At 46.2% G+C, this 27,961-nt stretch overlaps 2 protein-coding genes across 2 annotated transcripts in view; one reads left to right on the top strand and one right to left on the bottom strand.

Moving 5' to 3' along the window:
• The window catches only part of FBH1 (F-box DNA helicase 1), a 47,523-nt gene extending 33,864 nt beyond the window's left edge, over nt 1-13,659 (top strand). Inside the window, exons 20-21 of the mRNA XM_030836890.3 lie at nt 10,134-10,265; nt 10,749-13,659. Of these exons, the coding sequence (XP_030692750.2) occupies nt 10,134-10,265; nt 10,749-10,919 (303 nt within the window). The 3' untranslated portion in view covers nt 10,920-13,659. The remainder of the gene's footprint in view (nt 1-10,133; nt 10,266-10,748) is intronic.
• Nucleotides 13,660-22,905: 9,246 nt separating this feature from the next.
• The window catches only part of IL15RA (interleukin 15 receptor subunit alpha), a 28,502-nt gene continuing 23,446 nt past the window's right edge, over nt 22,906-27,961 (bottom strand). The window contains exons 6-7 of the mRNA XM_030836894.2: nt 26,342-26,426; nt 22,906-23,615 (exon numbers count right to left, since the gene is read on the bottom strand). Of these exons, the coding sequence (XP_030692754.1) occupies nt 23,465-23,615; nt 26,342-26,426 (236 nt within the window). The 3' untranslated portion in view covers nt 22,906-23,464. The remainder of the gene's footprint in view (nt 23,616-26,341; nt 26,427-27,961) is intronic.

Genomic DNA, 27,961 nt, shown 5'->3' with positions numbered 1-27,961 from the left:
TCTGCATCAGAAGAGAGGGGCTTCTCTTTCTTGGGTGCTTGGAGGCCGATTGCCAGTGGGGGAGGGTCCTTCCTAACCACAGAAACAAAAACCTGGGTTCTTTTCTACGTTCTTTCCTGAGTCAGTTTTAAAAGTTCTTTTTAAAACACTAACTGCGCTCACGTCTTTGGTGAGTTCTCCCTGCTCGGTTAGCGCTCAGCACTCTTCGGGAAGAACAGCAGGAATGTCCTCTGGGTCTGCACGCCCTCCTTCTGCTCCCTGGTCCCTTTTGGACTGGTGGACTCCAGACTTGGACAGAATGTGTCCTGCCAGGGAGAGCGCGTGTTCAGGCACCTGTCCTTGTCACTGGTGAGAAGCAGGAAAGTGTCAGCCCTCCCTCTTTACCCCTCACAGACCAGCCCCCTCCCCCACCCCCTCATTTCCATGTCTTTTCTGCCTTTCAGGGTCTAGAGGATAAGCTGTTCAGTTTTTTCAACGCTGTTGGGTTGAAACTAGAACAGAAATTTGAGCTAATGGTTACTACTTCGTCTGTCTTTCCCTGAAGCAAAGATTCTTAAGCCTGAAACATAAAACTTACATGTAAAAGAGACTGTAAATATTCTTTTTTTTTTTTTCCTTTTGGCTGTGCTGCATGGCTTGCAGGATCTTAGTTCCCTGACGAGGGATTGAACCCTGCATTGGAAGTCTTAACCACCAGATCGCCAGGGAAGTCCCTATAAATACTCTTTTTTCCTTAGCCGTCTCCCAAACGTGTGAGGTTTTGTACAGTAGGAGGATTTAGTCCAAGTGCTGTAGTGCGTGTTCTCTCAGAGGTGAGAACACTGGGAGCCGCGGAATCTCAGCTTTGCTGCTCACGGCTTGGGGCCTGGGCTGGGGGAGATGGGGGGCAGTGGTCCTTTCTAGTAAGTGGTGTCCACAGTCTCAGAGTTGGTAAGTGGTGGTAACACAGAACCCTGATGCTCATAATCGAATATCTGTTGAGTGTCTGATGTGTTCCAAGTGCGTGTCTAGGCCCTGGGGTGTGATAGTGGGCTGGAGAAATTCCTCCCCTCACAGAGCCTGAGTTCTAGGACAAGAGATAGATGGTAAACAAGTTAGCAAATAGCATTTCTCTTCACATTCTTGAGGAGGAGTGTGTCAGCGCTTAAAAGGGAGAAATTGCAGATGAATATGCTGTATGACCTGTCGTGGCAGCAAAAGCTTCCTGTGTGAGACTGATGACCTTGCATTTTTATTGCACTTTTCTCTGAACCCTCTCTGGCACTTGTCTTCCATGCCTCTCTAAGACAGGCCTGTTTGGCCATAAGAATGTTTCTGGAATTTGAAGTCAGCTGCATGCTTCCCCAGCAGCTTTGCTTCGCCTGGGCCTCGCTGTGTGTAACAGCTAATGTGTCAGCGCTTAGAACTGTAAGCCTTTTTCTTTGGCTGCACCCTTGGTGGCACCTGGGTCACCCAGTGGGGTTTCCAGAGATGACTTAGAGCAGAGTGCTGCCATCTCTTTCTGTCAAGGGCCAGACGGTAAATATCTGAGGCTTTGCAGGCCTGCAGTTTCTGCTGCGTCTTCTCAACTCTGCCACCACAGCAAAGAGAGCTGTGGGCCATCTGTTAACAAACGGTGGGCCACGTCCCAATAAAACTTTATTGACAGCAGCAGATGCTGGTCTGGATTTGGCCCCTGGTTGCAGTTTGCTGACTCCTAGTGTAGAGATAAGCATGGCTTTTTTTAACCTCTAAAACCAGTACCCTAGGGAGTGAAGTAGGAGAGTAATTTTTATGTACAAATAATCTGTACCTACTGTGTGAGTTTTTGCATAAACTTTGATCATAAGTAATTTTTTTTAGAACCTGTAGTATGGTTTTCTTGTAGAACCTGTGTTATGGTAGTGGTTAGATCTGTAACAAAAGCAGATTGTCACATCCGTGACTTTTTGGGTTTTTTTTGCGGTATGTGGGCCTTCCACTGTCGCGGCCCCTCCCACTGTGGAGCACAGGCTCTGGACGCACAGGCTCAGCGGCCATGCCTCACAGGCCCAGCTGCTCCGCGGCATGTGGGATCTTCCCAGACCGGGCCACGAAGCCGTGTCCCTTGCATCGGCAGGCGGACTCTCAACCACTGTGCCACCAGGGAAGCCCTCATCTGTGACTTTTAATGGAGGTCTTGTAGAGCAGTGATACTTCACAACATGGGCTACATAAGGAAAATTTTGAGACGTTTTAAAGTTGAGAAAATGGTATATCGAATTTCCGTGTACAAATCACCCATGTGTATATTTGGAGTCCACATCTCTAAAACGCCCTGGACCTTTCTCTGGTAACCACGGTCCCATTTTATATCTTATAAAATTTATGGTGATTCCTTATGGGCTCTACTACCCATTCTGCAGTCATACTTTTATGATTATCTCAGAAATGTCTTTTACAGTTGATTTGTTCAAATTAGGACCCAAACGCATGTTTGGTTATAAGGTCTTTTAAGCTTCTTAATTTAGAGCAGCCCAGGACCCCCTGCGTCCTTTCTGATGCTCCTGTCTTTTTGTGGAAACCGAGTTGGTTGTCCCCCAGAACGTCTCCCGTTCTGGGTTTGTTCTGCTGTCCCCCGCCCTGGGCTCCCCATCACTGGAAGTCACTGCAGGGGCATGACTGGATTTGGGTCTAACTGTTCTGGCCAGAATCCTCCATGGGGGGTGGGGTGGGCAGGGGGCTTTGCTTTGTGTTGCATCCCATCAGGAGGCAGTGATTTCAGATTCTCTCCCTCTTAGTGATGCTCAGACTGTTTACCTTTTTAGTAGACAGGGCTAGGAAATCCGTATTTTTGAAAAGAAAAATCAACAGTTCTGATTATTATCATACTGATAATTCCAATTGCAATTTTTAATTTAAACTTCTTGTTGTTAAACGTGACACAAATGTATAAAACACACGGGCGGGTGCAACTAGGGGTGAGGTGGGTGTCCACCCAGGTCAGGAGAGTGGGTCTGCCAGCTGTCCCCACTGCCTTCCTGGTGGCCTCACAGCCAGCACCCCCACCCCACCCCCACCCCCGGGAGTAGCCACCGCCCCAGCTGTGACCACAAGCACTTTCTCACTTTTCCTCAGAGTTTTTTGCCGAGTGTGCACCACAGACAGTGAAAACCTTTTCTTCACCTGCTGTCCTTCTGCTCCCCTTTCGTGAGGCTGCTCTGTGTCCGCACTGTTGGAGCCGGTGGCCAATTACGTTTATAAACCTCATCACTTGTGGTTTTCCAGCCCAATCAGATTTAACCTTTAAGGATTTTTACTTCTTTTAAATGCTTGAATATTTTCTCTTACACTGAAAATCTTGGTTCCGAACAGTATTTATTACTTACTTATTTACGCTATTCTGTGTATAAAAGTTTTAATGTAATACCAGTATTACTGTTGGCAGAATACTGTATGGAATTTAAGATTTCCTACCAGCTCTGTTTCCCCACATTCCACTGAGGATGTGCAGTCAGAAGAGCATGTTCTGAAGGTGCCTGAGATGAGTCTCTCTTTGTGTGGTATGATCACCAGTTTAATTGTAGGCAGATATGTTTCTTTGTCTACACTTCCTGAAAGAATTGCTTTCCTGTTTGATTATCTTTTTTGAATGTATAAAATTTACGTTTTCAAAGTGAAAACTTTGTAACACATGTATCCCCGAGAAGTCTCATTCCCTCCCTGTCTCCTGCAGACTTTCTCTCCCTCCATTGTTGATAGCTAGTTTTTATTTATTTTTAAATTTTTGGCTGCGTTGGGTCTTCGTTGCTGTGCACGGGCTTTCTCTAGTTGCGGCGAGCGGGGGCTGCTATTCATTGTGGTGCGCAGGCTTCTGATCGCAGTGGCTTCTCTTGTTGTGGAGCAAGGGCTCTAGGCACGCAGGCTTCAGTGGTTGCAGCACGCGGACTCAGTAGTTGTGGCATGTGGGCCCTAGAGCACGTGTGCTTCAGTAGTTGCAGCATGCGGGCCCTAGGGCACAGGCTCAGTAGTTGTGGCACACGGGCTTAGTTGCCCTGTGGCATGTGGGATCTTCCCAGACCAGGGATTGAAGCCGTGTCCCCTGCATTGGCAGGTGGATTCTTAACCACTGTGCCAACCAGGGAAGTCCCGATAGCTAGTTTTTAAAAATTAGTTTTTGATTTATCCTTCAGTATTTCTTTTTGCAAATATTGGCAGATATGTGTATATATATTCTTCTGTTCTCCTTTTTCACAGAAAGTAGCATTCTGTAATATTCTGTACCTCACTTTGTCACCGAGAAATAGACATGGAAATCACTCTTTATCAGTTCCTTTTTTTTAATACATTTTTTAATAAATCTTTACTGGGGTATAATTGCTTCACAATGTTGTGTTAGTTTCTGCTGTATAACAAAGTGAATCAGCTATATGCACACACATATCCCCATATCCCCTCCCTCTTGCGTCTCCCTCCCACCCTCCTTATCCCACCCCTCTAGGTCATCACAAAGCACCGAGCTGATCTCCATGAGCTGTGCAGCAGCTTCGCACCAGCCATCCATTTTACATTTGGTAGTGTATGTATGTCAGTGCTACTTGCTGACTGCATCCCAGCTTCCCCTTCCCCCCTGGGTCCTCAATCTGTTCTCAACGTCTGCATCTTTATTCCTGCCCTACCACTAGGTTAATCAGTACCATTTTTCTAGATTCCATATATATGTGTTAGAATACGGTATTTTTCTCTTTCTGACTTACTTCACTCTGTATGACAGACTCTTGGTCCATCCACCTCACTACAAATAACCCATTTTCGTTCCTTTTTACGGCTGAGTAATATTCCATTGTATATACATGCCACATCTTCTTTATCCATTCGTCTGTTGATGGACATTTAGGTTGTTTCCATGTCCTGGCTATTGTAAATAGTGCTGCAATGAACATTGTGGTACATGTTATCTTTTTGAATTATGGTTTTCTCAGGGCTATATACCCAGTACTAGGATTGCTGGGTCATATGGTAGTTCTGTTTTTAGTTTTTTTTTTTTTTTTTTTTTTTTTTTTTTGCGCTACGCGGGCCTCTCACTGCTGTGGCCTCTCCCGTTGCGGAGCACAGGCTCCGGACGCGCAGGCTCAGCGGCAATGGCCCATGGGCCCAGCCGCTCCGCGGCATGTGGTACCCTCCCAGACCGGGGCATGAACCTGTGTCCCCTGCATCAGCAGGCGGACTCTCAACCACTGTGCCACCAGGGAAGCCCTGTTTTTAGTTTTTTAAAGGAGCTGCATACTGTTCTCCATAGTGGCTGTATCAATTTACATTCCCACCAACAGTGCAGGAGGGTTCCCTTTTCTCCACACCCTCTCCAGCATTTATTGTTTCTAGATTTTTTGATGCTGGCTCTTTATCAGTTTCTAAAGCTCTTTCTCCTTTTTAAAGCTGAGTAGTATTCACTGTGTCCATTTATCATGATTTATGTAGCTCCTCACTGATGGGTATTGGGTTCTTTCCAATCTTTTGGTTTTAAAACTAATGCCACAATGCATAATCTTATGCACAAGTCATGTTCTGTTTTTGCCAGTGCTTCTTGGGGATACATTTCTATAATCTAAATTTCTGGGTCAAGGGTAAATGGATATGTCATTTTTCTAGGTATTGCTAAATTCATCACATGGATTTTATACCTTAGAGTCCCACAAGTTATGTATTAGAGTCTAATAGGCTTTTTAAAACTAACTGGAAGCTTATCAGTTGGTCACTGCATATATTTTATGGGGAAAATGAATTTTCTCCATGGAAAAAAGAACACAGACTCTAGAGAAATACTTCCCCCTTACTGAGGCTGGGCTGGGAAACATCTCTTGGCCCACAGGGTGGGGGGCTCTGAGGAAGCCCCGGAAATATTGCCCATTTGCGTGACTAGATGTTTCTAAGTCTGAAGGACCTTGCGTGAGGACTTCTGCTTTTTCTTTATCGCAGCTGCAATATGAACCAATTTGGGGGCATCCTGTTTCAGAAGTGGCTAAGTCTACCCTCAACTCATGGGGGATCTTGGAGGTTCTGGAGGGGGAGAGGAGGGTAGTCACTGGAGAAGGTGAAAGCAAGTCGTGCCTGGTGAGGATTTAGAACAAAAGGGAGCCCTTGTTTCCTGCTACCTTATCACCTGTAAGGTGATGAGCCATCCTGGTCTCCCCTGTAACCAAAAGTAGGGCAGGCAGACTCCTTTTTCTCTGACCCCCTTAGAAAATCTAGGTAAACACCTTTTGTTTCTTTAAGTTTTGAGGAAGCGAGGGGATCATTACATTATTGAATTATTAAATGACGTGGAGTTATGCTGGTTGCTCAAAGACGCTTCTCAGCCTCAGCATCTTGGATTCTGAACCCAGCCCTCACGGGTCTCTCCTTAGAACAGGGCCTGCACAGAGTCAGCACTCAGTGCGCATTTGTGGGATGAGGGACAGCAGCATCCCCTCCTGTTGAGAGGCTTTGCGGGGCCAATTCTACAGATCCGGGTCAGACTGGGTCCTCCACGTGGGCGCTCTGAGACCTTGGCAAGTTACTCATTGCTCTGTACCTCTGTTTCCTAGTCTGTAATACTGGCAAAACGGCGATCACCGCACCTCAGAGGAGACGGTTAGAGAAGGGTTATGATGAGCTGATGAGATAACTGCATTACAGTCGATTGGGAGAAGCGTCAGGGTCCTCAGAGATGGCTACTTGTCTTTGAGACGTTGACCTCCAGGGGCAGGGGCCGAGGGAGGCCTGGCATTTAGGAGGAGATTAATAATAAGCAGGACATATAATAGTAAATCATAAAACAGGTAAATCTGATTGCATCGAGATGTAAAGCTTCAGTGTGATAAAGTAACAGCTAACATATAGTTAACCCTTAAAAAAAACCATCTTTCGTGATGCAGTTGTCGTTTTGCCAGTTTTACTGATAAGAAAACTGAGGCACCGAGTAGAATCACCTGCCCAAAGGTGCACTACCCCAAAGTGAGTAGACTGGGCTGTGAACTGAGGTGAGTCTGCAGGGCCTGTGCCCTTCACCGTGCCGGCCGCTGCTTTGCATGAAGTTAAAAGGCCCGTCACGGAGTGGAGGGGACACTTCCCCCATCCGTCCTACATGTGCTTACTAAGCGCAGCTGTACTGAGCACTGTACTGGGCACAGTGCTGAGGTCGTGGGCATGAGCCAAGCATAACTCTGCCCTCCTTGAGCTTATGTGATTGTGGAAGAGGACCCACACAGTCATAAAGAACTGCACATTCCTGAGACACAGGCAACCTAGTGGGTAAATGGGCAAAGGAAGCCCCAGGGGCCAGGGAATCTGTTAAAAAATTTATATTTATGCAGCCTCCTTGATGGTCAGGGAAATGCAACCTAAAATTGTCTGATGGGTGAGAATGAAGAAGTCTGTCCTTTCAGATTCTGGCCAGGATGGTCGGGGGTGGGCACTGGTTCTCAAAGTGTGGTCAGAGGAACCTTCTGGGAACCTTTCACAATACACACTGTACGTGTACTCCGTGCTCTTCTCATAATACTGGGTAGTTACTTGCCCTTTTCCCTCAGTGCTCTCACAAGTGTACAGTGGAGTTTTCCAGAGGCCACATGGCATGTCGTCACCACAGATTGAACCCAGAGGCAGAGATGGGAGCCCAGTTGCCTTCTTTTAAGCCGGACATGAAAGAGATTTGCAAAAATGTATAGCAATGCTACTCTTCTCGTTAAAGTTGTTTTTTTTTTTAATAAAAACCCTGCAATTATTTGAGCCATTATTTAAGTGTTACAGGCAGTAGAACACAACGCCTAATTGACATATGAGCTGTCCAGTCTGTTTATTTACTTTTATTGAGCTGGTTTGTTTTCATGGTACCCTTTGTTTTTTTTCTTTTTTGGCCACACTGCACGGCATGTGGGATCTTAGTTCCCCAACCAGGGATTGAACCCGCGCCCCCTGCATTGAAAGGCAGAGTGTTAACCACTGGACTGCTGGGGAAGTCCCTTGTTAAGGTTTTTTTTAATACAGTTGTTTTTCATAAAAATATACAGGTTAACATATGATAGGTTTATTATGTTATGTTTTAAATGAATTAATAAACATTTTAAAACGTTTGGGACTTCCCTGGTGGTGCAGTGGTTAAGACTCCAGGCTCCCAATACAGGGGGCCTGGGTTCGATCCCTGGTCAGGGAGCTAGATCCTACATGCATGCCGCAACTAAGAGTTCGCATGCATCAACTAAGGAGCCCATGAGCTGCAACTAAGACCCGGCACAACCAAAAAACAAAAGTTTAAATTTCTAATCAGGTAAACATTAGTAGCTCTAACTCATGGAAGCAATACCTCTTTGGAGCCTTTAATGTTTATTAGTGTAAAGGAGTCCCGAGACCAAAATGTTTGAAAACCACTGCTTTGCAGCAGTGTTTTTCCAACTGTAGATTGCAATTTATTAACGACTTAGGAACCTAGTTAGTGGGTTATGATGATCTTTAAAAAAAAAAAGGGAAGTGGAGTAAAGTCTAAAGGAGGAATCAGTCCACAGCATGTGAGGTTACATACTATTTTGTGAAACTGATTTCAGTCTTTCATACATTCATGTGTGTGTATGTAGAATTGTAGTGCTGAGTGGATTTCTTGGCGTGGATCGGGGTCAGAAAAGGTAGAAAGCCCTGGAGGACCTCATGCATGTGTGGGTGGGAAATCATGTACAAGGATGTTCATTGCTGCGTTGTTGGAAATAATTTGGTAACATCAGTCTCCACACAAAGGGACTGTCTTAATAAAATGTGGGAGAGTGAGATGATTGAATCCTGTACAGCACTTAAAAGAAATGTACTAGGGCTTCCCTGGTGGTGCAGTGGTTGAGAGTCCGCCTGCCGATGCAGGGGACACGGGTTCGTGCCCCGGTCCGGGAAGATCCCACATGCCGCGGAGCGGCTGGGCCTGTGAGCCATGGCCGCTGAGCCTGCGCGTCCAGAGCCTGTGCTCCGCAACGGGAGAGGCCACAACAGTGAGAGGCCCACATACCGCAAAAACAAAAACAAACCAAAAAAAACAAAAAGAAATGTACTAGATGAGAAGCAAACTAACAGTATAACACTTACGTAAACAAATACCTATAAGATGACACCTTATGTTCTTAGAAATATATGTTAAGTGTAAAGCCAGTTTAGAATGGATTGGAAAGGATTCATGCCAGATTCATGATGCTGCTTTCCCCTACGGAGGGACTGTGATGACAGATGGGCAAAGGGGACTCCAAGAAAATCTCTAATTTTATTTTAGAAAGGATTTCCCACCGTTAGATTGGGAACACTAGTGTTTATTTATTTTCTGTTCTTTCCTAAAGCAGGTAGCCAGATCCTGAAAGAGAGAAAAACCATATAAATCAGAACTTTGGACACGGATTTTGCAAAAATTGGATAAATAGCCAGTTGTAATCCAAAAAAACATGAAATCATAATTATTTTGTCAGCAAGTATTTGCAGTCTTACTGGTATGCCAGAACCTTGTTAGCCTCCTGTGGGGCAGCAGCAGACCAGACCCTGGTCCCTGTTCTCATGGCATTTCCCGTCTGGCATTTGATCTGGGTGCCCATTGTGTGTAGTCGCTGAGCACTTAGCTCTCGGTGTTGTGTGTCTTCCTCACAACAGCCGGGTGAAGTGGGTGCTGGCTTCTGTGCATTTTACAGATGGAGAAACTGGGGTTTAGAGAGGTTGAGTGTTTGCCCCCTAGGACAGCCAAAGACTTGCAAGATGGTAGTGGGCAGGACTGATGTGGGCAGGTCTTTTAAGCTCATCTGGGCTGTAAAGAGAATATACAAGTCATCCTTAATGATTCAGGCACAGGTCAGCCTAAGATAAAATCCAGAAATAGTCCTGAAATATCATTATAGCCAACAGTTTCACATTTGTCCATTAAACCTTTCCTTTTTAAACTGACCATTTTAGCAAGAATCCAGCTAGACTGGGTCCAGCTGTGAGTGTTCTCTTGGAGACGGTGTTACAGGCAGGAGGAAGGTAGAGAAACGGAGGGAAGATGCAGGGGTCAGTGCTCTTCTCATTCCGGGACTTGTGCAAGGTCTACAGAGTGTTGACAGCCCTCAGCTGTTGGGGTGTCCAAGTAGGAAGTGGCAGAGGCATTGCTGTGACTCTTGTCCTCACTCTTTCCTTCCCAGGAGTATTTCTTGCAAGCAGAGCTGACAAGTAATGTTTTGAAGACAGGCGTGGTCCGCTGCTGCGTGGGGCAGTGCAGCAACGCCATCCCCGTGGACACCGTGCTCACCATGCGGAAGCTGCCCATCACCTATGTACGTGTCTCGGCCACGACCTCTGCTCTCCGTAGGATTTAGTTCAGTCGTCTTTGTGCCCATCTGGGTTGTGGGTGAGGGAGGTGAAGGGGAAGCTCGTCCAATCCTTCCACGAGGAAGGCCCAGAGGTGTCTGGTGGGCCTCAGTGTCACAGACACTGGACCCAGTGGGGCCAGGCTGGGTGACCACAGTCTGGGAGGTGGGCTTGTGTGGACACTCAGGTGAGGACGATTTACCTGGGGGCCCAGTTAGTTTTTTCTTGGCTCTTCATCCCTTGCCTTGATACGTTCTGGGGGATTTGATAGAGCAGAGTCCACCCTGGGCACTTGTGCTGGGGGAGGTACGGCCTCAGGGCCACACAGGCGGGTCTGAAAGCATCAGTCATGATGGCAGTGCTGGTGGTGGTTGGTTCACGCTTCTTGGTGGGAAACGCTTGCCCTTCAATTGTTCCCCCTGCTCCCTTTTTCTCATCCCGCCCTGCAGAGCAACAGGAAGGAAAACAAGGGTGGGTACCTGTGCCACTCATGTGCAGAGCAGCGCATTGGGCCGCTGGCCTTCCTGACTGCCTCCCCCGAGCAGGTGCGCGCCATGGACCGCACCGTGGAGAACATCGTGCTTCCCCGGCATGAGGCCCTGCTCTTCCTTGTCTTCTGAGGTGCAGGGAGCTCTCTCCTCCGGCCGGGATGCTGGGCAGACTCCTGCCTCCGTGGACGGCGGCATGGGGGGCTCCCTCCCCGAGACCGGACTCACTCACAGAGCATCTTCTGAGGAAGATGAAGCCGACTGGAGCTGGACTTGCCGTGTCTCCACCCCTGGAGGTAGCCAGACCCCACTGCCCCTCCTCCACCCCAGCAGGCCGGGGATGCAGGGGATGGTCTTTTGATAAAAAAAAAAAAAAAGAAAAAAAACAGAAAAATTATGTATTTAAACTTTTATTACAAGGTTTCGATTAAACAGGCATTGTAGCACTGGCGTTCCACTGTGTGACGGCCCCTGCCTTCAGCCCTGTTGTTTCTGGACTTTCTCCTTTTCTCCTCTTACTCTTTTCAAAGCTCTGTAACTGTTCACAGTGCACACCAAGCAGAGTAGGAGGCTTATTGTCCAGGGTGACAACTAATGCATCAAAAATGAGATTTTTCATGCTGTGGGGAATCACACATGTATAAGACACAGCGTGCGCCTTTGTCATCACGGGGCTCACAGCCTGAACAGGGAGGCAGCGTGACATACAACAAGACAAGTAGAAAGTGACACTAGCTAGACACCTTGTGTTCCCACAGGTAGAACGGAAGACCAGAAATACCTGAGAGGGAGGTGGAGTAGGCCAGCCACGTTGTGGGGGAGACAGGAGCAGGTGGAGATGGGCAGCTGGTACCTAGTTCACTGCCTGGGGATGCTGGGTGGATGTCGTAATAAAGCTGTTCTTTATAGAGACCAGTGGGAAAACCCACGTTGCTTAGCCGTACATGGATCTGGTTTTTTACATTTTTGCCATGCAGCACTTCAGGGATGCAGATGGCAGGTGAGGGCATTGCCCAGAGAGTTCACCAGCTAGTGTCTGAGCCCAGTCAGCGGAGTGGAGAGCAGACTCCTAGCCTCATTGTTGCGGCCGCCCCTAACCTCTCCCACGTCAGGCCTCTAGTGGAGTTTAGCGAGCAGGCCGGTGAGTAAAGCAAGGGTGCTGTTGGATCGGGCTGGGGTGCTTGGAAAGGGTGAGGGACACGTCTGCATATAGCAGAGAATTCACAGAATGGGCCCTGAAGACAGAGGTGGGACGGGGTGCTTTCATCTGCTCCGCCGGCATGCCTGGCCTCGCCTCGCCTCATTTGGTGCTTTTGGTTAACTCAGAGCAAAACAGCACGTGAAAGGAAATGGTTTGGATTTGGAGGTCACAGTGCTCAGAGTCGTTCAGAAGAGGGGTTTGTGGGGGTGGGTAGCAAGAGGGGCCATGAACACGTTTTCTGGAAATCTGCTTTTACCAACCAGAGAGGAAGCAACTTATTTATTAGGGAGAAGTCATGAATTCTCTAGACCTTCTCAGAGCACCTGATGTGGGGCAGGGCCCTGGTCGCGGGCGTCTGCAGTCAGCCGTGGTCCTGACTCGGAGAGGTGACAGTAAGAGGTGTGATGCGTGTGGGGTGTTTGGAGGCGGGCCGCTCGGGTGTGGGGCAGAGGGCGTCCGGAGAGGGGGCCGCACTGCTGCTCTGGGGCGGGAGGGGTGTCTCTCTCAGAGGTGAGGTCGGAGGACCACCAAAGCGGGTGGTGCTGGAGCTGTTTTTAATAACGGGGTGAGTCGTTAGATATTAAAGAAGAAAAGAATATTCTAGAAAGAAGGAAAAACATGAAGGTGTTGGTGGTCACGGCACTACCAGGGCAAAATGTCAGCACTAGTATTTTGGTACTTATTTAAAAAATAATAGGATCTAGGAATTGATGCTGGTACTTTATTTTTTAAGTGTTAAGAATTTCTAAAAAATCAGTAAAATCAAATGGTTGGTGTGTTTCAAATAGAAAAACAATTTTTAAATACACAGTAAAAATAGAAATGTTATTTATTTTAGTTTCTTATCAGTAATCAGTTTAAGATAGAAATTCCTATATAAAACTTACGATTTTGTTAAATATACTTATAAAGTTAATTATATTCTATTTATTTTTATTAAAAATTTTTTATTGAAGTGTAGTTGATTTACAATATTATATTAGTTTCAGGTGTACAACATAGTGATTTAATATTTTTATAGATATACTCCATTTAAAGTTTTTAAAAATGGTTATATTTCCCTGTGCTGTACAATATATCTTTGTTGCTTATCTATTTTATACATAGTAGTTTGCATCTCTTAATCCCATACCCTTATCTATAAGTGTTAAATATCCATTATCACTTGAATAAAAGTGATTAGATGGAAAGAGTAAAAGCATTATTCAAAAATGTAAACTAAATACTACATGAAAATGAAAATCTTTTAGATCTTTTATAAGGTATAGTCTTTAAAATATGGGGCTTCCATGATTTCATTTAGTTGTTAATGTATTTTTGTGCACAATTTTCTGTAGAAGTTTGTTTTGTTTTTACACCACGTAAATTGGGAGAAAAAATAATTATAAGCTAGTTCCAAATATTTTTCTTTGGTTCATTAATTTTTAAATAATCCCTCTTATTTGATAACTTAGAGGAGTTCTTTTTTCAGTTGTTTAAGAATGTGCAGTCTACTGATAGCAAGTTCTAGTTTTTTTGTTTCAAAGTTAGGATTTCTGATTTGTCTCTGTCTTTGACTTTATCATGTATATAGAGGTTCTGATGCAGAGTTACTCATATAAAAACAAATTATGTTATGTCATAATCCATTTGTTTAGAAGGTATTTGAAATAAAATAAAAATTATTCTTGGAATAGAAGTGTTAAAATATCATAGTGCATTGTAGACTATGCATTAGTTTTTCCTTTCACATAATTATTCTCAAAACATATTTCAGATTTTAGATTTTTAAAAAACTAGGTGATAGTAGTTGACCAACCTGAAATATTGGCATAGAGAAATTTTAAAATGTCACAGAACATCAGCACCTGAAATTGCATTCACTAAAGGTATGCCACTGTAGGAAAGGCTTGGGGAAATGAGATGTGTGTGGCTGGAGAATGTATATAGTAGGAGCCGGCTAGCAAGGGCCAGGTAACAAAGGGCCCGGGACACGAAGGAGTTTGGGTGGTATCCTCAAAGATTATGAGTCAATGTGAGATTTTAAGACATCAGATTTTGTTTTCAGGAAGAACATTCCAGTTGTAGATTGGAGGATGTTTTAAGAAGGTCAGATCAATTAAGAGGCTCAGAGTTGTGATCTCTGCAAGAAATGACAACCACTGGGCTGGACCAAGACAGGCAAAATGGGTCTGGTGAGGAAGGGATGGACCTAGGTGAGTGGTCCTCAGAGTGTGGCCCCAGATGAGCCGCGTCAGCATCCCTTGGGAACTTGATAGAACTGCACATTCTGTTCTTCACCCACATCTACTGGATCAGAACCCATGAGACAGCCCAGCAGCTGGCATTTAACCAGCCCTACAGTGATTCTGATACACACTGAATTCTGAGAACTTCTGCTCTCAGGATTAAAAGGTAGAATCAGTAGGACTTAGTGCTTCAGTGGGAGTGGCGAGTCGGTGATAGGAATCCCGATGGGACCCCTGGTCTTCTGGCTTGTTTTCAGGATGGGTGAGGGTACCCATCATTGGGACAGAAAACACAGGATGTGGTAGGTTTGTATAAAAACAGTGATGGGTTTGGTTTTGACATGTTGAGTTTGGGTGCTTATGAGAAACCCAGGTAGATTTGTCCTGGAGGCTATTGGGAAAACAGGTGTGTACATCAGCAGACCTGTTTGGGCTGGGAGCAGAGGGTTTAGAGCTGTCATGTGTAAGTGGTGGGTGAGGTAGATCAGTGTAGGGGTCTCCGAGCTCACCCCAGCATAGGGTCCAGAGAGAAAAGAGCAGAGGACGACGAGGCTTGGGAGGAAAAAGGAAGAGGATTCTGTGAAGGAAGTGACAGCTAGTTCTGAAAGATAGAGCTGCTGCTGAATTCAGGAGAGGAAGGGGTTTAAGCAGGAGTGAGCTTCAGCATCCAGCACTGTCCAGACCGAGGGGAATGAAGGTACAGAGCCAGAGGTGATGGTGTTAGTGCAAAGCCTATTATCTGCTCTACCTTCACCCAAGGTCATCCTTTAAAGAACCTACCCAGGGCCTCAAGAAGTAGCTGACAGGACTCAACATCCTGGATTGTTTTTTTCCTTTTTTAAATGTCCAATTCAATGGTCCTGGATTCTTTTTTATGTAATCATTTTCCTGGTATTATGTTTTCTTGATCTGGAGCCTGTGACAGAAAAGGTAACATTCTAATGAGTGGTTTGGAGCTGCATGAGGAAGGGCCACTGGCTTCCTGGCCTGAGGTGGAGGGACCTCACTGTCCTGTCCTCCCCCTCTGCTCAGCCCGTTTCACATCTCAGGGTAACTTACACCGTCCCCACTTTGTGTTACCAAATTCTGTATCAGGACACTTGGGGCCATGAGTCCCCCAGACAGAAGCTCTAAAGGGCGTTGAACAGGAAATGTGACGGTTTCGCAGAGGAGGGCGGGCTGTTTCTGGCCTCCCTGCCGTCTCTAGTGTCAGCTTTGCCGCCAGGCTGGTTTCCCCATGGCAAGCTGCCTGTATCTTGTCAGGCAGTGTGTCCAGATGCAGCAGTGAGAAGAAAGCCTGTCCTTTGTGTCTCTTGGGAGCAAGGAATCCTTCCCCAGGAGCTTCCCCTCACGTCTCAGTGGTCAGAACAAGGTCACTTGCCCATTCCTAACCCAGCTGCTAGCAGGAGGGTAGCTTAAAATAATCAGGATTTGCTTTCCTGGAGTCTGGAATGAGGTCTGCTTCCTTTGATATACATGATGGTGTGGAAGAGAATTAATACCCCAAAAGTGGGAACTCGTTTGAAAAGGAAGGAGAGGGGCAGGCAACTGCCAGGGCCTGATTGTCCAGTGTACACATCGATGTCGTCCAGGAAATGACTGCAGCATTTCTTAGCATGGTAGACATACTCGGGACTGTACATTATTTTATGTAGTTCTCCCAACAAACCTGGAGGAGCGGATGATGAAGCAGCCTTTAGAGTGATTGATCAGTAGCACATAGAATAGTGCTCAGGTTAAAACAAGTGTGATCTCCAAACCCGTGGTATTTCCAGCACCACCATGTCAACAGAACTAGAACTCTTCAAAAAGCCCACATTTGTCAAAAACAAAGCATCAAAGGCTTTCTGATGTTCTCAGCCATGGCATTCTTCAAACCAAATTTTACTGCCAGTTAAAGTGTAGCTACTGTAATTAGGACTTGGGGTGGCAACTAGAATTCTTTCTTAAGCTCTCCCCCTGGGAAGCCCCCAGGCTAAGGCTCTAAGGCTTTTGGGAACAGACCAGAGACACCGCAGCCACATGCAGCCCAGGCGGCCCTGGACAACTTGGAATTAGAGAAGCTCAGGCGCCTCTGGATCACATTCATCTCAAAGGGGGTTCTGAAGATTACACGCTTGTTTTGTAATTAGTGCTTTTGGCTCTCTGCCCAGAGAAATGAGGAAACAGCCCTGGACAGATAACCATCCAAGTTCATGGTGATGGTGTCCATCAGAAGGGGGCCCTTGGGTAGCACCTGGGACTTGCAAGACCCTAAGATTCTGCTGATTGCACTCAATCCCTGCAAGACCATCGCTCTTTAAGGCTGCTTTCGTTTCTGTTTGTTTATAATAGTCATCAAGCAGTCCTCCCAGAACGAGTTCATGTCACAGGCCACCCCAGGGGTTGTAAGAGAAGCACGGAGCTCCACAGTCTGCCTTCCACCTCGTCTGTCATGTGAGCCCCACAAGTGGTCTGTCATTCCAACTGCTTCCTCCTCTTCTGAACTTGTCACTTGCTTCCCTCTGTCTTTGCCTGTATCGTTCCCCCTATTTAGAACCCTCCCTGCCTATTTCTATTTATTTAAATCACAACCATACTTCAACTCAAGTCCCATTACATCTAAAATACTCCTCAAGTGTCCAGGCCTTTTAGTGATTTCTTCCCCTCCCGAGCTTAACGTGGTAATATTACTGTGTTCACACCCCATGTGGCGTTTATATCTGCTAATGTGTGGTATGAAGTTTTTGCTTCGCTTTGTTTTGCTATGTCTCCCCTTTTTTTTGATCAGGCTGTAAGCACCTACAGGGTAAGAACCAGGTCTTCACTTAGCATCTCTAGTGTCTAGAGAGAGAGAGAGAGAAAGGAGCAATTCAGAAAGCACTTTCAAACACCACATTGATCCTCACCTTTGTGAAAAGGACAATGCAGGTGTTGTTATCCCCACTTTAAAGATGGAATGTCGGTCCTTATAGCTTAAGTGACTCTCGCAAGGTGACGGGGCCAGCGAAGGGTAGAGTGCGAGCTTGGCACCCAGGTGGTCCGAGTCCTGTGCTCCTGCCTCTGTTTGAGGTACTATTCAGCAAACTCCGCATTTATAGGACACGTAATAAAGGTTACAGGGGCTCAGAGGCGGACGATTTCACACATTTGAGTAGCTAATGAAGGCTCCCTGGAGCAGGTAGATATCGAGCTGGCTCTTGAAAGGTAGATTGGATGTAGAGAGGATGGCCAAGGACTGGCAGATAGGTTGACTGTGGACGTCGTGCTTGGCCTGTGGGGACACAGGGAAGCGGTGGGGGGAAAGGTGGAGGAGGCAGCCTGGAGCAAGGCCCTGGATGGCCCTTGTGAGGGCTGTGATTTAGGCGAACAGGCTGCTACGTGATCCTGAGGGTCTGGCTGGCATAATCAGTGAAGCTCTCTTCCTGTGCCCACCGGGGGTAGAACAGGGCCACAGGCTTCTCTTGCAAGGTGACTCCTCAACCAAGGAAGTAGCGATGCTGCCTTGAAGCAAGTGAGGAGCAGCGTTGCCAGGTAAAACGGGCTGCTGCTGAGGACGAGGGAGGGTCCCTGGGGGTAGAGCTGGGAGGCTTGTGAGCCTCCAAATTGCCCCTATATCTTTTTTTTTATTGGGGTATAGTTGATCTACAATGTTGTGTTAGTTTCAGGTGTACAGCATAGTAAATCTTTATACATATACATATATCCACTCATTTTTAGGTTCTTTTCCCATATAGGTCATTACAGAGTATTGAATAGAATTCCCTGTGCTATACAGTAGGTCCTCATTAGTTATCTATTTTATATATAGTATTGTGTATATGTCAATCCCCATCTCCCAATTTATCTCCCCTCCACCCCCCACCGCATTTCTTAATTCCAATCCTGGGGCCTCGTCCTCATCCAATCAGTGCTCTGTCTTCCAGCCCTCAGGTCTCTTAAACCTGCCGTGGCTGTAAATTCAGCTAACATGATTCAACACTGTGAAGACTTGAGCTCTTAAGTTGGGTTTCCTCTTGACCTTGCATCTCGAAGGCATGCGATTCAGTGGTTACAGAATCTCTAGGTTTTAGACTGTGGCTTGAAACTTGAATAGAGATTTTAGGGATTTGAACTCGTGTTCTCTTATCTAAATTATTCAGTGCCATGAATAGTAGCCACCCGGCTATGGCCTTGGATTTTTCCACCCACAATATTTTAGGCCAGCTGTGGTGCAGCCTCCCGGAGCTGGGCCTTCAGCGGGCCTGCCGTTCTAGGCCACTCCTGGGGAACTAGTTCACTGCCTGCCCTGGGCCACTGGAGTCCCATCTCAGGCTGCTAGCCGAGCTTACGCTGTTTTCTGCCCTCTCTAAGGCAGATAACCATTCAAAACTATTCCTTCTTTCCCTACTTCTCTGTAATTTGCAATACCTGTTACTAGTACCAAATTCCATACTGGTGCGACCTTCTCAGTGACAAGTAATGAAAACTGAACCTGTAACAAGGAAAGAGAAGATGTATTGGAAGAGTGTTGGGGGCTCGTAGAATCACAGGATGTTGGAGGATTAGGCTAGGGAAACAGGTAGGAACCACAGCAGTCTGGAGAGCTAGGAAACAGGCAGCCTGACAACGTTGGATGCCCCTGAAGCCTTGCTGGGCGCTGCTCCATTAGTTCTGTTGTGTTCCTTCATCCCATAGTCAACGCTTCTCACCAGGTGAGGGCATCTGATGGGCCTCATGTGGCTCTGGGGCCCACACCTGGTGGGAGTTGGTGGAGGGGATATTGGCCTTTCTGCGTTGTGGGAGGGAAGTTGCCCCACACGGTGGCGGGTCCCCAAATTGGAGAAGAGGGAGTGTTACATCCCAGATAGCTCAAGACCACAAAAGTAGCATGGGTGGATTTTTAGACAGGCCCTTAGGGGAGAACAGTGTGAACCACAATTCCCTCCTAAGTGTAGCGCCATATATTTATAAATTCTGTGAAAACAGTCACACGTTGAATTCCTCATAGGTTCCCACAGTGTGAGGTGTTGGGGATGCTCTGATCTGAATCAGGCTGCTCTTGCCTTCAAGGAGCACAGTCTTACAGGAAAACAAGCAAACTCAAGAGTCTTATGGGAAAACAAGCAAACTCAAGATTCTCGGCTACGTTCTCAAAATTCTGAGGCCAGAATTGAAGAAGGTGGATTGGGCAATTAGGAGCACGGAGAAACCCTTAAATGTGCCTTTTTGGTCCCTGTTCTCCTACTTCCTAATGTCTAGAGAGGGTTTAAAAAGATGAAAGTCAAAGTCTTATTTATTGATCAAGGAAAATCAAGTTAAGATAAAAAAAGATGATGGGCAATCAGTTTTCTTCATGACAAATGTGGTGGAGCACAGGAAATGAGAGAGGAGGGGAAAATGTGAATTATGTAGGTTTGTAGCCAGCTGGTGACATCATCTGGGCTAAAGACCTAACAGCTGTAGAACTTGCAAATCCCTTTGGGTCCTGTGTACCTTGTCCACTAAAAAGTAAAAATAAAAAGATCGACTCTTCTCAGTGCCTGGCAGATACTGACCCCCGATCATTCTCTTCACTCATTTGTCCAACATTTCCTGGATTTATGGAGTGCCAAGAATTGAAAGATAAATGCCACTTCTCTGGTGCCCCTGGGAAGTACTCTGGTATAATCTCCAAAGATGGTTTCCCTTGATTCCTCTCCTCCTTTTTTGTCATCCCCCTCCCCTTGGGGCTGGGTGGCCTGGCGACTTGCTTTGACCAATAAAATGCAACAGGTGTGCCCATCAAGTGTGCCAGCTCCTACCTTTGAGGTGCCTGGTGGCTCTTCTTTCAGCCACCTGTAAGCGGTCTGGCTGTCCCGAGGCCACCATGCTGTGAGGAAGCCCAGGCTAGCCACGTGGAGAGTTTACACAGGGGAGCACTGGGGCCCCAGGCAGTGAGTGAGGCCTTCTTAGACCTTCACCTCAGCCCAGCCACTAACTGAATGCAGCCGAGTTGATGACACAGAGCAGAACTGCCTGGCTGAGCCCAGTCAGCCCCCAGAGACAGTAACAGTGGTGGTGCAGAGCTGCTGTTGGGGTGGCCTGTGATGCGGTGACAGGTAACTGGAGGAGGTAACCGCACACCAGGTCTTTCTGCAGGACCCTCCCAGGTTGGCTGGATTGGGGCTTCCGGGTAGGAGAGGGGAAGTGGTAGTTTTTGGAGAACTCTCGCAGGCAGCCTACAGGTGGGGGCAGGTGGGAGGGAGTAGGAAGGGGGTCCTGATGCCACATAAGAGGTGCATCTGAGACCCCCGCATACCGTTTATCTGCCCTTCCAGCATACGTTGTTACGGTTTCCACGTCTATTCCTCATTTCCAGGTCACCTTGTGTCCTCCCAGGCCAAGCCCTCTGGGCGTCAGTCACTATTTGTGTGTAAAAATAGGGGCCAGATGTAGAACTTGAAGCAGTGCTTGGAGCTGTCAAAGAAGGCTAGGGAGATGGGTGCAAAAAGACAAGTGGCTGAGTGCCTCCCAGATCACTTCCTTTGTAGCTTTGCCTGAGAACCTGCTACCCTGTCTCAGAAAATTTGGCCTTACTGTGATTAGGAATCTTTTAGTGTATTGATCTAGCATCTGTTAATGACCTTCAGGGCACTGCATCAGTCTCTGAGAATTCAAAGATGAAAGCACAGTTCTTTTCAAAATGTTCATCACTGCTTGATGGATAAATTCTGAGGCCATGGTATGTTCTGGCATCGTACAGGTTACTTAAACATTTCCCTAGAAGGACTACACCACCTGGTAAGAGAATTCATTTTACCCCTTTAGACTTAAAAAGGAAGAAAGAAAAAAGGTCCTGATTGATTGATTGATCTATCCCCACCCAACCCCTCTTGGTCCTTTTAGACCTCAGCTCCACCCAGCCCTGCTTCTATGTCTAGATCTAATTTTTGTCATATAATTTACCCAGCTTGAACTTGGTTGGTGCCTGGTAGATCGCAGACTTCCGTGCTGGACCTGAACCGGGTGATTCTGCATCTTCAAAACAGCACCCCGCTGCCCCCTAGAGGTCATCATGTCACTCACTCTTCCAAAGATGATGGTGATTTTGAACCATAAATCCTTGAACTATCCCTGTGACTCAGCCCTCTTCCATCCCATAGAAACCTTTCAGATTCCTGGCTCCACTGAACATCTGCTTTTTTTTCCCTGTCTAATTAGTTTTAAAATAACAAGGGTCATACACTTAAAGATTCTTGTAAGAACAAACTGGATCCAGTTAATGGTAAACTCTAGAAACTTAGGGGCAAGCAGCTGAAGAGAGAAGCAAAAAGTTTAGGTAATCAGGCAGGTTCAGGATAATCAAGTACTTAAGGCCAATAGTGAATAGAATGGCCCAGCTCATGTGTTAGCAATGAGTTTTCCTACTTGTTGAAACAGATATTTGCAGATAGTGAAAATGGGGTGGCTCTGAAATCCCCAAAGCAGCCATTTAAAATTCCTCCCCTTCCTTCCTTCACTTTTTAAAAAAAAAAATTTATTTATTTATTTTTGGCTGCGTTGGGTCTTCGTTGCTGTGCACGGGCTTTCTCTAGTTGTGGCGAGCGGGGGCTACTCTTCGTCACGGTGCGCAGGCTTCTCATTGCGGTGGCTTCTCTTGCGGAGAACGGGCTCTAGGTGCGCAGGCTTCAGTAGTTGTGGCTTGCGAGCTCTAGAGCGCAGGCTCAATAGTCAGGCTTAGTTGCACCGCGGCGTGTGGGATCTTCCCAGACCAGGGCTCGAGCCCGTGTCCCCTGCATTGGGAGGCAGATTCTAAACCACTGTGCTACCAGGGAAGTCCCCCTTCCTTTACTTTTTTTTTTTTTTTTTGCGGTACGCGGGCCTCTCACTGTTGTGGCCTCTCCTGTTGCGGAGCACAGGCTCCGGACGCGCAGGCTCAGCGGCCATGGCTCACGGGCCCAGCTGCTCCACGGCATGTGGGATCTTCCCGGACTGGGGCACGAATCCGTGTCCCCTGCATCGGCAGGCGGACTCTCAACCACTGCGCCACCAGGGAAGCCCTACTTTTGCTGAAGCCATCTAAATTCATGACATGAAGAAGTTTATAAGAAATGGTACTTTGAGAGCCGCGGCAGCTTGTGAATTTGTTGCTGTGCCTATGCCCCACCTCCTGTATGCTTGTGCCGTGTGATGGGGCAGCTGACACCTGGTTTATAGACCTACCCCTGCACCTGCCTTGTTCAGACTCTGTTCAGACTCTGGCATTAATTGAGCCGCATGGCCTTGGGCAAGTCACTTCTCTAGGCCTCAGTTTTCCCATCTGTAAAAAGAGGAGGTGGGACCAGGCCCATGATTTTATAAACAAAAGTTATAAGCATCAAAGCATGAAAGAAAAGAACACTGTAGAGAAAGAGACAGTGTGTGCACCAGGCATGCCTGGGCCACAACCTGACACCCGTTGCTTCTGACGTGGAAATGCTATTAAAAATTCTCCAAAACTGTGATCTGACTCGGATTCAGACAAGGCTTTTTTTTCTCCTTTGCGAAAGAAAAGCTGAACTCAACCATTTGGGACTCTGCATTCCTGATCTCCTTTTTTTATTTGTGGTACATTTCTCGTGATTCTTTCAGTGCATTTTTTTTGTATTGAAAATAGACATTTTATTTTGTTTATACAAGACACAATTTCAAAATACAAATCTTATAATATGTAGCTATAAAAGACAAGGATATAAATATAAATGCACATCTATAGAAAATGTCACCAAGTTCAGTTTTCTTTCTGAACGTTTAAATCAAGAGGATTCACTGGGCACAATCTCTCTGTTCCCTTTCAATGTGTGCAGAGCACCTAGCTGAGAGAGAGGTTTTAGGAGCTGAAATGCTGGTGTCATCCTCGTAAACATCTCCCAAGCCAGGAGGAGCCTCGTAATTCACTTGGAGCTTCGAGCGTATTTCTTTTCTTTGTAAACTGCAGGTCCGGGTGAGGAATGGGAGAGAGAGTCCAGTGGATAAGCTGTCCTGAATAAATGTCATGATGAAATAAAAGCCCTGATACGAAGACCTGAGACCTTCATTCTCTCCTGGGAAAGTGTCGACCGCTGGGACTTTGGGGACTGGGCTCTATGCCCCAGGGCAGGGAGCAAGTGTCCGTCCTGAACCCAGAGAACCCACTCATACGGGCAGTGCCTGAGCTGGCCAGTCGGTAAAATGGTACCAGGATGTCTTCTCACCCTGGCGGGCTTTTCCCCGAGGCCGCCGCCCCAAGGCTTCTCTAGGTCCTCTTTGGCTGGAGCAGAGCTAGGCCTTCACTGTGGCCTTTGCTGTCCTCGGTGTCCCCTGGAGCCTCCTAGGTCGTGTGGTTCGTTTTCTGTGCCCTCCCCTCTGGCGTCGGTTCCCCCAGTCCTTGGCACGACCTCCATGCTTTCCATTTCAACACTGGGTATCTGGTAAGCTTGCCTGTAAAGCAGGTAATTCATTTTGAAAAGAGGAGAGATTAGGTCAAAAGATAGTTCATTCTAGGTGTTCAGATGGAGAGCACCTAGATTGCCTCCACTCACAGGTGGTATTTAAATCTTATTTTGGTATTTTAAGCCCTTTGTCCACCAAGGTTTACCAATGCTCTTGGAGTGGCCTCCCATACCTTGCCAATCCTCCCTCTGCTAAAGATGGTGGTTCAAATGCCGGGCACTGTGGAAGGAGTGAGTCACCAGGAGCCTGGCTAAGCCAGGTGTGACAGTCTTAATAAAAATGGTGTAATGGTTACAAAGCTTTTAAAACAGCTCCTGACATTTACTTAGTTAAGTGTTAAATAAATAAACAAATGTTGGACTTCCCTGGTGGCGCAGTGGTTAAGAATCTGCCTGCCAATCTAGGGGACACGGGTTCGAGCACTGGTCCAGGAAGCTCCCACATGCCGCGGAGCAACTAAGCTGTGCGCCACAAATACTGAGCCTGCACTCTGGAGCCCATGAGTCACAACTACTGAAGCCCGCGTACCGCAACTACTGAAACCCACATGCCTAGAGCCCGTGCTTCGCAACAAGAGAAGCCACCGTAATGAGAAGCCCGTGCTCTGCAACAAAGAGTAGCCCCTGCTCACCTCAACTAGAGAAAGCCCGTGCACAGTAATGAAGACCCAACGCAGCCAAATATAAAGAAATAGATTAGTTAGGGCTTCCCTGGTGGCGCAGTGGTTGAGAGTCTGCCTGCCGATGCAGGGGACACGGGTTCGTGCCCTGGTCCGGGAAGATCCCACATGCCGCGGAGCGGCTGGGCCCGTGAGCCATGGCCTGCAGAGCCTGCGCATCCGGAGCCTGTGCTCCGCAACGGGAGAGGCCACAACAGTGAGAGGCCCGCGTACAGCAAAAAAATAAAAAATAAAGAAAAAGATTAGTTAATTTAAAAAAAAACAAAGAAAAAACCAAATATTAATCAGTCCTTGAGAAGCCAAGAGTAGGGGATGCAGAGCATCTTAATTCCACAGTTCCCTGTCTGTCGTTGGACATGTGTTTTAGGCCCTGAGTATGTGGGTCTGTGGATTATACAGTCTACTTCCTGAGGATAAGCAACTTTTAGGACATTTTAGAGTAAGCACTTCGAGTTCCTTGGAGTGAGGGCTAAACTGTAAATTAGGACTCTAGGCCAATTTACCAAAAACAATTTTCTAAAAGCCAATTTGTTGAATGACAAATCTACCTAATAACTTATTTGCAAATTATCAGTTTATGGCAAGAATCGACTCACCAGATGCCCAAGTAGTCACACTTACCAGGTTTACCAATTCTTCTTATAGATATATTTATGATTTTCCATAATATATTGAGTGAATATTGATGTTTTCCTTTTATGAGCATATTTATTGGCCATATATATCAAATTTACAAATCCCTTTTAAAAATATATTTTAATGTATTCTTAAAAAAGATCGTGTATATATTCTTTTCTAATATAGTCAATGAATATATTCATTATTGGGACTTCCCCAGTGGTCCAGTGGTTAAGATTCTGCCTTCCAACGCAGGAGGCGTGGGTTTGATCCCTGGTCGGGGAGCTAAGATCCCACATTGCTGTGGGGTGCACCCAAAGACTAAAATAAATAATGGAAGGAAATTTAAAAACATATATATTCATTATAATCTCCTAAGAATGTAATTCCAAATACAACATTTTATGTGGAAATTATTTAGTTGTAATGGTATTCTTAAAATCCTTTTAAAAGTCATTTTCTGTTTTGCTAATATTTTAGCACTTGGGGGGATTTTTTGATGAATTTTTGGGTAAAATATCAACCTTACTTTGATTTCTAAACTGTGAGGTTTGTGGCATTTCTTTTGCTTGGGGTGGTATTAACAGCTTTTGAAGATTTGTGTGAAGTTTTTGATGGCTGTTTTTCATTTTGGCTTTACAGTAGCATTTCATGGAATGTTAATTTTATCAAAGTTAGGCTCGAAGGGTGATACAGTCTTTTGTATTGAGATAATATTTAGAAAAAAATATTTCATAACTAGTGACCAAAAGTTTAGTTTCAACACACCTGATATGTCTGGAACAGCCACATCACTATGGAATTCTAAAATACTGGCTACTAACTGATGGAAGTACAAAATCAAGGCTAATATGCCACTTGAGGCTTTTACGAAGGAATAGTAAAAATGCGTAAAGATTAGAAAAATAATAATGACTGAAATTTCAGCAAGTGGCAGAAACAGTCTTGCCACTACTGCTGAAATATAGAATTTCAAGTATTAGAAATTCCAAGGCCAACGTGAATGAGCCTATTTATGGGGAAGCATATCTGTATTTAACGAGTACATTCAAGAAGAATACATTCGTGACTATATCATCAGAATTGCAGATCCATCAGATTGGTTATTTGGAACCTTCTTTCCTTCTGAATCGGCTTTCGGTGAATTGGCCCTGTGTCATCTGTTGGCTTCTGGCTGCCTGGTTCTGACCAGTGGCCTGCAGGCTGCTTTGGAAAGTGAAGGGCACAGGCCCGACTCAGTGACCGCTCAGCCCCGACACTCCTTTTGGCAAACACAGACAGGGTGCACGGAAGTGCCTGTGTCTACAGCCAGGAAAAGGGGTCTTCCTTGGACAGGGCAGGCCCGGGGTCATCCAGATGCAGCCCTTTTCTTGGGGGAGGAAGCATCTTGTGCGGTGTGAGTCTTCTGTCTACTCACCTTGACCGTATGTAACGTACGTAACGTACCAGAAGACATACCACGCACACTCCACAGAGCACGGCGACTGACGTGGAGATGGCCGCTAGAAAGAGAGCAGAATTGAGTTGGCATTGAGCTCGAAGGCCCGGCAGCAGATTTGTTTCTGAGACTGAAAATTCTTTACAGTTTACATTCCTGCAGCGAGATCCAGATGCCTTCCTAGCCAGCTCACCGTTACTAACAGTTCCCTGAGGTCCAGCTGTTCAGCCTATTCTACGTCTGGGCACAAAGGACACTCCTTTCCCACCAACACTGCCAGTTCAAACCGTCCCCATTCGCATTATCTTTATCCTCGTCCTTCCCGATCAGTGTGGCATGGGTGACTGGGCAGGGACAGGAGTGAGGCCGGAGGAGAAAGTAAGGGCCTCAGCAATCAGAAGCTGGGCGTGAGCATCGGGGCGAGGGCACCAGCACCCCAGGAGGAGAGGAAGCTGCTGCTAAACCCGAAGGTGGGTAAATAGGTCAGGGATCCTCCTCAGTTGTCCCCGCCACAATGTCCCCCTTTTCTCCATCTTCACAGAATCCTGATTTAGAAACAATAGAAGGCAGTGCCATTTTTCTTCCAATTTCATCTTTACTATGTTTTTTTATTTGCAACTTTTTATGGTGGTGTTAAGAAGGGTGTCATGAGGCAGGTGTTACAGATTAGAAGAGAATAAGGTAACAGCTTAGGAAAAGGGAAACACATGTTTCGTTGGAGTTGAAAGGACCAGCATTGGGAGGGGGACTTGAGGGTGGAGGACCCCAGGCACGATGACTTGAGATTGTTAGGGAGGGTGGGATCTTCACATGGAAGCGAGAGGGCTGAGCCTGAGGGCAAGCTGAACAGAACTGTCTTTAAAACATTTGTATCAATCATAAGCGCCAAGCAGATTTGGCCAGTTTGCCTTACTACTGTGAAATCTCCCTGCAAAAAAATCGCCTATGTGCCCTGTGTGTAAGATGACAGCCCCGAACGTCTGGGGACCCAGGAATCTCACTGTGGACCAGGAGGCACATTCATCTCCTGAATTGTTGAGCTTTTCAGACCTGCACCTATACGGACAGCACACAGCCGTGCGTACAAGGATGAATCACCCATGACGTGGCCTTAAAAATAGAACTTTCCTGAAAAACAGCTAAATATGAGGGGAAATACCCAGATTCTCTGCAGGATAGAAGAGGAAGTGGGTGAAGTTTTTCTCAAGGGCAGTTAGCACGTGTAACAGAAGCTTTGGAGAAGACCGTTTCCTTTGACTCTCTAAGTCCACTACTAGAAATTTATTCTAAGGAAATAGGAAATACATATACAGTATTCACTAAAGTATTGTTTAAAATAATTTTTAAAATGTTAATCTAAATCTCTTATCAGTAGAAAATTAAAATGTGGCATACCCACACAATGGAATATTATTCAGCTTTTTAAAACTATGAAATCTACATTTGTTAATGTGGAAAGATGGCTACAATGTCTTAAGTAAAAAAAGATGGTTGACATAAAAACAAAAAAAAATTTCCAGTAAGCCATGTGTGTATCCATACGCACAGAAAAGTCTTGAAGACTATATACCAAAGTATTAGGTAATACTTTAGGATTGT

This window comes from Globicephala melas, chromosome 2 (assembly GCF_963455315.2).
Source record: "Globicephala melas chromosome 2, mGloMel1.2, whole genome shotgun sequence".
Taxonomy (NCBI): Eukaryota; Metazoa; Chordata; class Mammalia; order Artiodactyla; family Delphinidae; genus Globicephala; species Globicephala melas.
Note: the sequence above shows the minus strand (reverse complement) of the source record. Positions and strands in the feature narration are given on the sequence as shown.